This window comes from Sesamum indicum, linkage group LG10 (assembly GCF_000512975.1).
Source record: "Sesamum indicum cultivar Zhongzhi No. 13 linkage group LG10, S_indicum_v1.0, whole genome shotgun sequence".
Classification (NCBI taxonomy): domain Eukaryota; kingdom Viridiplantae; phylum Streptophyta; class Magnoliopsida; order Lamiales; family Pedaliaceae; genus Sesamum; species Sesamum indicum.
Window position 1 is genome coordinate 4,644,666 of NC_026154.1, and position 13,919 is coordinate 4,658,584.

At 35.6% G+C, this 13,919-nt stretch overlaps 2 protein-coding genes across 3 annotated transcripts; one reads left to right on the forward strand and one right to left on the reverse strand.

Annotated features, from left to right (window-relative positions):
• Positions 515–4,891, forward strand: LOC105171936. Its single transcript, XM_011093208.2, has 3 exons — positions 515–1,505; positions 3,572–4,114; positions 4,670–4,891. Exons 1-3 carry the CDS (start codon positions 684–686, stop codon positions 4,769–4,771), a joined length of 1,467 nt encoding a protein of 488 aa, XP_011091510.1. The 5' UTR covers positions 515–683; the 3' UTR covers positions 4,772–4,891.
• Positions 7,548–13,536, reverse strand: LOC105171937 (protein INVOLVED IN DE NOVO 2). Of its 2 annotated transcripts, none has more exons than XM_011093209.2 (7): positions 13,306–13,536; positions 11,664–12,596; positions 11,396–11,577; positions 10,713–10,802; positions 10,325–10,612; positions 9,363–9,572; positions 7,548–7,978 (listed from the first exon to the last, which is right to left on the reverse strand). In XM_011093209.2, the coding sequence occupies exons 2-7, from the start codon at positions 12,580–12,582 to the stop codon at positions 7,742–7,744; spliced, it is 1,926 nt and encodes a 641-aa protein (XP_011091511.1). In that variant the 5' UTR covers positions 12,583–12,596; positions 13,306–13,536; the 3' UTR covers positions 7,548–7,741. The 2 variants fall into 2 exon arrangements, with proteins under 2 accessions (XP_011091511.1, XP_020553002.1); XM_020697343.1 differs by lacking the exon at positions 13,306–13,536 and adding an exon at positions 12,988–13,135.

The window sequence follows — 13,919 nt, forward strand, 5'->3', positions numbered from 1 at the left end:
TCACACTCTAAGTGGGCCAAAATTGTATTTTTTGGTCGTATCATTTATTTCATACGTGCATTTTTTGCATGCATCATATCAAGACATGAGGGTCGTAAACTTATACTTTCTATACTATTTATAAAAATTATAAATTAAACAAGATTGATTTAATAAAAATGATTATAATTCAAAATTTTGTTAGGAATAATTGTAAATATGTTTTAAAGGAGCTAAATGATAATAATATTTCTGTTCTAAAAATTATGATCAATATTATTAGAAGAGTTATTATTTTTTATATTTTAGGGAGGCCAATGCGATTGTTGGTATACTTCGATAGAAAATATAGTTAATCCAAAAAAAATCTTAAAATTCCTGCGTAATATAGGATTTAATATGTTAATTAAATAGAGTGAAGAATTTTGACTGGGAAAATTAAATTAATACCCAGCAGGCAGCAGCAGAGTAACAGCTCCACGTACGAGGAAACCCACATACGTCAAACTGTCGATTTCAGTTGCCCCAAACCCCACTCCCACTCTTCCCATTTATTTCATCCTCACCACCATCCATACGTTCTCTCATCTGGGTCTCCCTCTCCCTCTCTCTCTCTCTCTCTCTCTACACAATAGATTCAATCCCCAGACTCTAGTGGAATTCATCCAATTCCCAGACACAGTGAGAATTCTTGTTAAATAACAATGTGCACGACCCGAGATCATTCGGGTCAAGCCCCGTTTAAGGCCCTGAAGCCTCCCAACCCACCGGATAAAAAAGGCGACGTCCTGACGACGTCGTTGAAGGCTGCTGTTGCCATCATCTTAACCTTCTCAATTTCCCTTGCTCTCTACTTCACCACCCGACCCGTTTTCTTCCGCTGGCCCGACGTCCCCGACCCGGCCCTCTACATGGCCGAGCTCTACTCCGACCACTCCCCTACCAACATCTCCCATATTGCTTTCGGCATCGGCGCCTCCACGGGGACTTGGGAGAAACGCCTCCACTACTCGGATATCTGGTGGAAACCCAACATCACACGCGGCTTCGTCTTCCTGGAGAAGAACCCGGACCCCAGAACCGCGTCCGAAATCCGCCACCGGGTTTCCTCCGACTGGAAGAGATTCAAGCGCTCCGCCGGGTCGGAGTCGGCGGTGAGACTGGCCCGGGTGGTGGTCGATTTGTTCCGTGCCGGGTTGCCCAACGTGAGATGGTTCGTGATGGGGGACGACGACACGGTGTTCTTCCCGGAGAACTTGGTGACGGTGCTGGGGAAGTATGATCACCGGCGGATGGTTTACGTCGGCGGAAACTCCGAGAGCGTGGAACAGGACGTGATGCATGCGTACGATATGGCCTTTGGAGGCGGTGGGTTCGCAATTAGTTATCCATTAGCGGCGCAGCTGGTCAGCTTGATGGACGGTTGCCTGAATAGGTATCACTATTTCTACGGCTCAGATCAGAGGGTGTGGGCTTGTGTAGGGGAACTCGGTGTGGGACTATCTAGAGAACTCGGGTTTCACCAGGTATGCAATTTTTCCTTTCTATTTTCTCTTTCCTTTTTTTTGGTAAATTGACATTATTTCCTTTTCTAATTTATTTATATTTATAACTATATATATATATAGTATGTATTGGCAATGAAATCCACAAAATCCACATCAATATGGTAAAATTAAATAAATGAATATTTTATTGAAATCTAATGAATCCAATGCAATATTCCCACATATATCTTATTAACCACTATTTTTATTTATTTCTAATTTGGATAAATTACATTGACACCCGAAAAGTTAGGTTAAAATACAAAAACTACTCCTATTTTTCTGTGTAAAACTACGCTATAAAATTTAAAATTATAGTTGTAATTATTACATTATTTATTCAAAAGCAAAATTTAAACAAATACTTGGCGAAAAATATTCCACTTATATCCCTCAGGTGCTATAGCTGTAATTTTAAAAATATAAAATATTTATATAATTAGAACTAAAGTATTTCTCTTAAAATATAATAAAAATTAGGGACGGAAACACAATGGGGTGCATATTCTAGATTTTTATACTATTATTATTTAATTAAAAATAAAAATAATTTATCAGAATGGAATAAATATTGATAAAGGAGATATGGTTATTTGAGTAAGAAAATATATTTAAATGTGTTCTAGTTCATGTATATTTTACTAATCAAAATAATTATTTTGAAATTTCATTTTGATTAGACCTCCAAGTACACTTGTTAGACCTTGTATATTTATTTCAAATAGATAATTGATCATAATTTAAATAAATTATTTTTTAATATGCATTATAGATAAATTATGCCTCAAAAGATAAATATATTAGAGAACATTTTAGTTCATACTCATTTTGTCTGCTGGTCTTCATATTAATATATAGTATAGGTTGTATTATATTTATTCAATTAAACAAAAAAATAAAATAATTTATTAACTAATATTAATAAAATAAATTTAACTTCAAATATATACCTACTGTATGAATGTATTTGTTAGAGTATTTGTAATATTAATGTGTATTTATGCTTAATTTTTCAAATAATAGATGAGTATTTGTAATTATATCAAATTTTAAAAGAATTCGTTGCAATTTATTTTTAATAATTCACAATTTTAACAAATTTTTTGATAAATCAAAATTTAATTCTTTTAAATTTTTTATTGTTTTTAAATACTTTTAATTTTATAATAACAAAGAAAAATATATAATATTTTTATTTTTTATAAATAAAAATTTTCGCAAACCCCGCAAGGAATTGTGGACACGTAGGTTGTTCTATTCAAATTCCCCAGACGGAGGGCAGTAGAGTTGGTTAATAGGCATTGGCCGCATAATTCTTGCGGGGAATACGTGGCAGATTTTGTATAGGGCTGTTGTTTATGGGTTTTGCTGTCATCACATGGCTGTACACTTCGAATGACACCTACTCATCTGGGCTCTTGCCACGTTGATGCTTGCTTTTCTTTACAAAAGTCATACTATATTCAATTTATTCTCTGCTAAGGATGTCTTTTAGGGATGCTTTTGTCTAATTAACATTCCTGGTCTTGTCTGCTATTAAAGCATTTCATTTGATTAATCATAAAAGTTTTGGAGGATATCACTATTTTAAAAAAAAAAAAAGAAAAAAATATTAGCGATAAGAAATTAAATAATGTACGAAAATAGTCTAATAGTTTCACTTGGAAAAATTATGTGTTGAGTTTAGCTATATGTTATTAATGGCGTATGAATAGTGAAAAATGTAGAATATAATAGATACGTGATTAATTGCCTGTAGCGATAATTTTATGCGCAACTCGTATCAGTAATAATTAGGTTGTAATACGTTTAGAATTATTGTCGTTTAATATATATCTTTAGTGATAATTTTAGAATCACGATTGATATTTTGTCGCTAATATTATCTTTTAGTCGTGTGGTATGTTAATAAAAATTACTAACCTCTTCTAATTTTGAGGTTGAGATGATATTTAGATGTGTACATGTTCATAATAACATGTCTTAATCGTTTATTATTTTGAAAATGCCGGATTGGATAATCGTCCGGTCTTTTTTATCTCCAGATTGATATTAGAGGCGATCCGTTCGGTCTTCTGGCAGCACATCCGTTGGCACCTCTGGTTTCTCTTCACCACCTTGACTATGTCAAGCCGTTGTTTCCAAACAAAACGCAGCTAGAGTCGTTGCAAGTGTTGATGAAAGCATATGAAGTCGACCCGTCCAGAATCCTACAGCAAAGCTTTTGCTACCAACGCAGGCACAAATGGTCTGTCTCGATTTCATGGGGCTATGTCGTGCAAATATACCCTACCCTGTTGACGGCCAAAGAGTTGGAGATGCCACTGCTGACGTTCCGAACGTGGAGGAGTTGGAAAGAGGGACCGTTCACGTTCAATACCCGTCCGTGGAGCTATGATCCTTGTCAACAGCCAATTATCTTCTATTTGAACTCGGTCAGGGAGGATTCTGCCGGTGATACACTCACAATGTACAGAAAATTTGCTGTTGAGACAGACAAGAAATGTGGCCGGCAGTATGCTTCCGCCATGGCTATTGAAAACATCATCGTCTCAGCACCGAAAATGGATCCGGAAGAGTGGAAACAGGTTTGTCACCATCATCACTGCCTATTTAATTGAGTTAGCTGATACGTCAATCTATTTCTAGAGTTACAACAGTCACTGATTACTCAGATCAGAACAAGTGCATACATCCTTATATTTCTAGAGTAGATTATTAACATCCCTTACGAAGATTACCACATCTTCAAATACTCGACACTTGGAAATCCACCATTGATATAGTGACACCACAAATGACGTACGTGTTAACTATGGGTTTAGCACGATATTAGTGAGTCATTAACTGATAATGAAAAACCACATCATACTTTATAAGAACTTAACCTGCGTTATGCGGAGTTACTCATCATTCAGTTGAAAAAAGCCAAGTCTTATCTTTTCAAAGTGCTCTTCCTCTTGCTCTTGCTTTTGCGACGACCATCAGTAGTGCTTCTTTAGCACTATGGAACGTCGAAGGGGCACATATGTCATTTGAATATTTCCTTTCATCTTTCGGGCTGACATAGACCGGCAGTATTAACTTTTGAAGGTCGAGAACGTCTGAGAAACGACTGACGTTTGCGATTGTTGGGTATGCAGGGGACTAGAAGACAATGCTGTGAGATAAACGGCAGTATATCGCAAGGAACGATGAGGATTAGGATTAGAAGGTGTCAGCAATCGGAGACTGTAACTATATGAGTGGAGCAAACCTGTTTTGACTGAGCTAAATGGTATATATGTTGTGTGAAAAACTCAAGGTATTTATAGATTGAGATTTTTCTTGTTTTTGAAGAGGTATAGAGGTGGATTTGTTGCGGTTTTCTTAGGTAAATACCAGTTTTTATCTTATGCTAAACAAAGATTTGATGTATTCCACTAGGTTTTCCTGCATATTATGAGAAATAAGGAAAGAGTAAGTGAATCGGATTGATTTCGTAACTTTCAAGGGTTAATTATACTTGAATTCTTTTTCAAAATACAAAATTATACTTTCTCTAAAACAAATAGAGCATTACAGTTACACCTTTCCAAGAATTTACCGTTTACACTTTATCTTTTTTTATTATGATTTGTACGAAAAATGCTTAAATTTATATAAATATTTAATTTTATACTTAATTTAATATTCTCATGTATTTGTACTTATAAGAAAAATGAAATGTAATAACGTTAATTTCACTGTATATATATTATAGTTTTTCGGGTGTTGTTAGTATAAAAATGCATATGAAAATTTTTTGGGCATAAAATCAATAAGACCCGAGTATTCTACGAATAGAATTTGGGAAAAATATATAAGTTACAACTACAATATTCAGCAAATTTGAATAAATGATACCCGCCCATCAAATAATCTGACTCCAACTAAAACAGTGAACTGATCAGCAATATTTTAAATTTGGTAAATTGCTCTTTACCCCCTCAAAACATTTAAATTTTGGAGTCTTTCATTTGCTATAACACTTTACATCCGTATAATTACGGTTGACTTTCTTATGTTGACGATTGTCTCTATATTTATATTGTAAAGTCTTTAAATCTCAAAAGTTGTTAGGTTAGCGCTAGCGACAATTCAATATAATTTTTAATACGCATGTTTTAAGTATTTATTTTTGTGGGATAAGGTAAATTTCATTAGTGTAAAAGTGTCTTACGAGTACATCAACAAGAAGGTCCATCGACTCCAACGCTCTTGCAAATTCTATGAAGAACCCAAGAAAATTTGTTCCGGTACTAACCTTTCAACCAGCTCTGGTGATCTTGAGGATCCTGCAAATTTTCCTCCATTACGCTCTTGCCATATATAATACGCAAAGGAAGCTAGCACGCTCCTGTAGGCGTGTTTAGCTATGTGCACCTCCACTTTCGAGTAGCCTAAATCACACCCAATTTCCACTACCCTACTGACGGCCATTGATATTTAATCTAACGTTGAATCACCTTCAAACAGTCTCTTTAGAACCTGCATGGGAAGAACAGGTGGTCATGAAGCTCATCACTAACATCACAAAGCACTCATATCTGACGTGCATTGCGGAGCCAGGGTTTATCCATTGTCAACAGACGCTTCTGGATGGCTAACCACAAGATGAAACTGTTTCGAGGTACATCATGTTAGCGTAGCCCATGCAACCTTGGGAGCTGGAGGATGCGAAAGGTGCAAACTGTAAGCTGTGAAAGTTCTGCCTGTGGGCTTCCACTTGACCAAGTCTTTGCCATGCTGAAGCTGTGGGAGTTCCCCCATGATCTTTGCCATTCTACTGAAAGGGAAGTAGGTGAATCCCATTCTCCTTCTTAGGAAATCGATCGAGATTGGCAAAATTTAAACTATTTATATGACAAGTGCAATATACTAGCAACCAACATAGTTGGCAACGGCACCAAGAACGCAATATGGTGAAGCATTTAGTATTTATTGTTATGTTTTTCTATTACATGATTATGTCATATTTTAATATTATTGATCATATAATTTCCAGTACAAGTGGAAATTGCACCACTGCAAAAGAAAACTGCCCAAATAACAAACAAAACACGGCCATCAAATGCTATTATCTAATAATCTAGAGTCCAACATTACCAAATCCACATTGTGAGTTCGAACAAGATATTTAAGAAAAAGAGTTAATTATACTTAAACCCCCTCTAAAAATATAAAATTATATTTTTTTGTAAAAAAAAAGTTCTAAAAATACTCTTACATCTCTATGAAAATTCATTGTTCACACCAAATTCCTTTTCATCAGGGTTTACAAGGAAAATGCTAATATTAACAAAAAAAAAATTTACATAAAATTTTAATTTTACCATTCATTGAACATTCTCCTGTAATAATTTTATATTTATAAAAAGAAAAATATAATGATTTTAAACCTCACTATATATATGTATATTATATTTGAACTTTTATAAATTATAAATACAAAAATATACAAGAGAATCATGTTAAATGAAGAGTAAAATTAAAAATTTATGTAAATTTTTTTTACTAACATCAATATTTCCCATCCAAATGATAACGGAAGATCAGATATAAACAAAATATTTGGGGGGAAAGAATAATTTCACATTTTAAAAAAGAATCTAAATGAATCAACCTTAATAAAAATAACCATATATCCTTACTTATCTAAAGAATCTAAATGAATTAACCTTAATAAAAATAACCATATATCCTCACTTATCTGTGTTAATTCTCACATAATTAAACTTAATCTTATTGACTATCAATCAAATTTCCACAAAAATAGACCTTGATTCTTGATAATTATCAATCAGCTATAGAGACCTTAATTTACACAAGAAGAGACCTCATTCTTGATAATTGTCGATCAACCATAGAAACCTGAATGCCAAACAAGCACAACACCATCGTTCCTTGCGAGTTTATAAGGTATTATCCCTACTTCCCCATTTTGATTAAAAAAAGAATAGAATAAAAAAGAAAAGAAAAAGAAGCAAAACGAAAATCAGATGAGGAGAATTAAGTAGCTCGGGTTTCATTTACGGCAAGATCATAAAATGTTAGGGCATAGATTCTAAATAGCAACTAGTCTCCCAAACAAGGGTTCATGATTAGAATTCAATTATTTGCTCCCTCCCGCAAACGCTATTAGTACAAGACGCCGAAGACCGGGGCGCACCAGTGACCAGGCTCACTTCCACCCCTCAATCCATTCCCCTCTTCCGCTTTTGGTATCTCCACTGCTTCAGCAGAACTTCAACTCCTTCCTTAAGGGTGGCTCTCCTACCCTCATTGTAGTTCCACAGTTCCGAAATAATGTATCTCCCACTTGGGTTATATTCGTTTATCTCGCACAAAGCTGCTGTCACAGCATTGTAAACTTCATCACCATAATTCTCCTTCAGGTCTCTCAGCTTTTCATCATCTTCCTTTATCACAGCCTGAACCAACAAATTTATAAGATATATTAACCAAGCCTCATAAACCGGAAGACCCAGAAAGCTTTGAAAGATCGATCCAAGTAAGCCTTTTTTTCACAGTAATCCTCATTTTGGTGACACTATATTGGATCAACTTCAACCAAAAATCTCTCACTCAGGAAACATCATTTGAACCAAATGAAAGCATGTTATTCTCTTATGTACATCATTAAGTAGACATTATGAAATGGTAGAGCATAATTTTTTTATCCATTTGCCAAAACTGTTCTCATAATTACCGGTTTATGATGAATCTGCTTATGCCTAATTCAATCAACCTACTACATAGTCATCTTGAATATGCACATCTATTTGCATATTTAATGTCAACCGACTGTATCTTGGCAACCTTACATTTTTATCATGTATAGACAGGATATCCTAAAATCCAAAGTTGGTGTCATTAACCAACAGTTATTATAACTTGCACAAACTTTGACAAGATAAAAAAACCGCCTACTTGAGGATCAGTTTACATTGTGGGAAACAGCTAATGCTGTCATCAGACCAATTAAAGAATTCAAAAGCAAGTAATTAAGACAATATGGAAGATTTAATGAAATGCAGTTGGAGCACATCATGCTGGAAAGCAAATTGAAGAAAACATGGACAAAGGAAAAAAGTTGAAAAGTGTTGGCCATTGGCGTCAGTAATCTGTGGCGGTTATCCAAGCTAAGCACTAGAAGCTTTGAAAGGTTCAAGATGCTTAGTCTAATTGTAGCATTGTAGCAGCTGATCTACTCATTTGCCATCACTAGATTAGGACAACGGTGCCATCAACTATGCTCTATAACACCTTTCCACGCGATCAGGTATTAAGAAGCAACAGATTCAGAGGAAGTTTAAAGGTAAGAAGCAGGTTGTATTCATAGCTAAATACCGTTTGTGGATCTGATTGGCATAAGATTTGGCAAACCCAAGAACCAAGAGAAATTCGAAAGACCCAAGGAAAAGCAGTCATGTCCCAATTTCACTGCAGAAAAATGTTGTCATTACATCCAGACACTAAACCATGTTATTTGAACCCCTGCAGACACCAAAGCATTACCATTTGTTTGTTTTCCAATTCTTGTTTTGCATGGATAGAAAGCAGTGGTGGAACAAATAGAAAAAGAAGACACAATGAACTCAACCTAACAAATATCAGCATCATATTGTCCTCTGCATATTTATAGTAATTCTTTATCATTTGTCCCTGTTTCTAGTTACAAGAACTTTAAAGATGTATGTATTGAACTTCTTAAACTGCATAGTTTCATTGCTGGTATAAGCAAAACAATAATAATAATAATAATAATTAAAAAAAGAACACACAGATCGCTTCATATGTGCTTTAACTACATACCTGATGTTTACCATTAATGCTAACCACTTTTATAGGATGCCATTCAGGATCTCTAAGGTACTCCTCCCACAGTGAGCACAATTCCGTCGCTCTCTCATCTGCTTCAGCCTCGCTGTACTTCCTTTTCATTGCGTCATGAAATGGCTTGCTGTCAAGTTCCCCCATTCTCTTGACACCAATATGACCATTTGTTGACATTTCTTTCAAGCCCTACATAGCAATTGCTTGCCACTCTATAAATTTTGTCCCAAATAAAATCCATGTATCAAATTAAAAGAAAAAGTAAATGGCTAACATGCATGCTTTCATAATGAAAACAGGACCTTTTGTTCATTCCATGGTCAATATTTTGTATGTTAATAGACTAACCCAAGTATCTATCCTCTACCACCCATTTGGGAATATAAATCCAAGATTGAGGTGACCATTACCATAACAAATGTTGAAAAACAAATGATCACATTAGAGGAAGATGAATTCACATGTCACAATATAAGATGTAACTAACCTAGAAATCCGCATAATATTAGTCAAATGATAAGCTTTGAAGCTCATACCTCCAGAGACAAAATTACTCCTTTTTCCATCACAGACATCACAGAAGTTAGGGTAGGTTACCCGAACTTCTCTAGGAGGGGAAGAAAAAAATTGATTAATGAATTCTTATTCATTCATGAGCTTCAGTTTCATTTTGGGGGATTACATTGAACTACTTAAATCTCGATTTGAAACATATACTAGAATGCAGGAACCTTATTTGATGGCGGAGTTGGAGCAATATAGATGAAAAATGTGTAATTTAGTAGCTTGCTCTCTCAATAATCATGACCCAGTAAAGAGCAAATCTTCAGATTATCAAAATCAGTAGCGAATTTAGATGAACTCTAAGCAAAAACAGATTAAATGCCAGATGTGGAGTGAAAAGTCAGTTCCAATGTGTAGAAAACTATTAGAGGACTAACATTAACCAATTCTTTCCGAGCATCCTGGAGTTCATCATTTCGCTTGCGCTCCTGTACAATTAAAGTTTGGTTTAACACCTCCAAATCTTCAAGCTCTCCTTCCTTCTCCCTCAATGCCTTGAGCAGCAAATCCACTTTATTTAACACTTCTAAATCGCCTTCATCTCCCATGTGCTTCATGACATTTAATTTACCTCTCAATTGCTCAATTTCAAGCTGTACTGCTTGCTTTGCATCCAGTTGTTTCTCTAATAAAATGATTCTCTTATGGAGATTCTCCTTTTGTTTCTGAAATCACAAGGTCCGTTATACAGGTCATTATAGTTGTTTGAACTTCATATCTGAAAGTCCAGTCTCTGGTCTAAGGGAAATACGAACAATTAAATACCTTCTGTTCTTCAGCCAGTTTCATTACTTTTTCATCAGCCTTTCTTTGTTCCTCAGCAGCAGCTTGAAGGGAACAATTTTTCACCGCATTCTGGAAGAACAGTCATTTGTAAAAGCTCAATTGCATATGGTTATTGGCTAAGATGGAAAAGCTGAAGATAATATATTGCATAGTGCATGGTGAAAAACACAGTTCATCGTCAAAACAGCTAATTTGCATTCGATATCTATATGGAACATGGATGTAACAATCATGCAGCAGATGCTAATGTAAGCCCATCAGAGAAGGATGGTTGTTGCAGATTAGAATAGCAGCGATGGAATGATGAAAACCTTATTGGACATATTGGGCATGTGACACATGTTTATCAATATATTTACATATCTAGAACAGGGAGCCTAGTCACTTTCATGGAAAATATGAGGGCACCGTAATGAATATGCTTTGCAGTCTAGGATCCCTCAACTATTGACATATACCATATTAAAGTAGATCAGTTGGTACATAAAAGAGAAAACAAAGGAGAGAGGGTAGCTCTTCCCATTTGCAACTTCAACAGCATTAAGCCATCAGTACATGCTAATGGCTTGTGCTCCAGGACTGGGAATACTTCTTTCTAGTAAACTGGTCTAAGCCAAAGTAACATAACATGCAAATTAAACACCTAATAATGATATGAGAACCTGTTCAAGGTCTTCAGACAGCTTTTTTCTCTCAATTTCGTTGTGTGTCTCCCGTTTCATCAGTTCTTGACCCCGGAACTCAAGATCTCTCTTTTGAGTTTCCAATTGAAGTTTCAGCTTCTCATGGTCGTTGAATATCTTCTTGAAATGATCTCTGGCACTAGACTCAATCTTTTTTATCTCTGATCGACACAAAAGAGTATATCAGGTTAAAAGTAAATCCAATTAGATTTATTTGGGTCACATCTAAACCTAGGACATAACAAACCTTCATTATAAGCTTGATGCAGGTTATCCTTTTCCATGATCAACTGGAGTAGAGAGCTTTCAGTCTCCTTGAATTTATTCTCCATCTCCAGCAAGTGCATTTTCTTTGCCTCAATAACATTTGTTAAATTACCTACGAGCTTGTTAGTCTTTCTAGCTTCCTCTTCCATGATATCTGATATGGTTCTAAGATCTCCAATCTTGCGAAGATTTTCTCCAACAATGTTATTAGAATTATAATCATCTGCGCGAGCAACCCATGCATAAAGATCTGACTTCATTCCATTCTTTGCCAGCCAATTTTTCTGACCATGATGATTAGCCTCATAAAATTTCTCAAAAGACATGGCGTTGGTGAATCCAGACCAATCCTTTTGAAATTCAACAATAGCAGTTCCGGAATGGCCTTGGTAATTCCACAAAGGTCGCACTCTAGTTGGATTAAATCCTCTTCTTGTCAACTGATCCCTCAATTTACTACCACTCTCTCCCACATAACGACCATCCTTAAAGTCAGTAGGAATGTTGACAACAATACCAATCCATGGCCAGACAAACAGCTCATCACGGTCTTGGTCTGCAAGAGCATCTACCTCAGCAGAAGGCTTTGACGGACCAGCATCAACAGCTGTATCATTTTCCAAGTACTTTGCGAGGGCGAGATGATTTGCCTTGTCTCTTGCAGTTCTTTTATGTGAACTGCAACTGCCAATCGCACTTGCATGCTGCAAGAGTTCCTTGTACTGAAAATCTCTCTTTCTTTTCTTAGGGCAGTAGGGGCAAGTATAAGCTTGATCGGATATTTTCACCTGGTGCTTACCACTCTTCAGTTCTTCATAAGCCTTCTCCTGGTAATCCTCAGTTTCAGAATCACTAATGTCAGTCTCCTCTCCAGAACTATGCTCCGCTGAACTACCCATACGTCTCGATCTCACTGAAAATGAAGCATGTCGATCAAATTCCAGCCATAAGAATATCCCTAATGCCAAACCACTAGAAAACTGTTTTAAATCAATGGATCATTTCATTTAACATTAAAAGGAAAAGTTGCACCTCAATTCCAGAAGATAAGCCTATGAAACCAGAATCATGAGAATTACATACTTGTGTCCCATACAACCATATTGAAACATAGATATCTACATGAAATTTTACCATGCATAAGCTAAAACTCGGAAAGAATGAAAATTCTCGCAGAGAAGACTCTAAAAATCTACAAAAAAAAAAAACTCCTTGACACTGAGCCCATTTTTTCACTGTTTGTAAGGTAAGTTTCAATTACATTATAAAAAAGATAATGCAACCCCCATTCATATCTTCTTTACCTTTGAATTCTCCAATTTTGAAGCGAACTCAGACAAAACTCAACATGCATTTCCCAAACGAAATTACCACAAATTACAGAACTCGAGATCTGAGCTTAATTTGGCACAACCCCACCGCATCACACTACACGTACATAAAAATAATTGAGCTTCTTACGATTTTTCAGCTCAAACAGAAATGGCTGACGCAAATTCGAAGATGAAGCAAGCAAATACAACAACCGCGGAAAAAAATGAAAACCAAATTCACACAGAGTGCAGAATAAAACGCAGGAAAAACAAAAAATGAAATGTGAATTTGACGGAAAATCAACTCACGCAGTCAGAAACTGGAGCAATTACGAATCTCCAACGCGAAGAACTAATCTCGTTAGGTGAGAAAGAAGAGCAAATTGTATGTGAGGAAGAGAGTGGAATTAATAAATTGTGGGGTGGGATTGTGATGGCACAGAGTTTGAGTCAAAGTAAAAAGTGGAGGTTTGGGGTTTCACGAGCACTTAAAACTGAGCAATGAGCAGAGGAGAGGTACTCCAGACGGGGTGTGAGAGTGTGACTTCACGATGTCTCGGGTGCGGTGACGTTTTATAATGTTTACCAAACTTAAATTTAACACAGTAGAAATAACTTACACTGTACTGGAGAATTATTCGGCAAGAAAATAGATTGGGTTTTTGTGAATAAGTTTGAAATTATGAAATTCGAATTTTAGTAAAGTGTGAATATTTGTCTCATTTTATATAAATTATTATAATTTATTTATTATTTTTAGTTATATTAAATTATTTATTGAATTGAGTATTGCTTATTAGATGAATTATTATAATTTATTAACTGTTATTAATAAATAAAGAAAATATGGGGATAGGTTCGGGTTAAATTTGGACCCACTCTATTTGGGACGGATTTTAAAGTCTTATTCGGGTTTTGAGGTG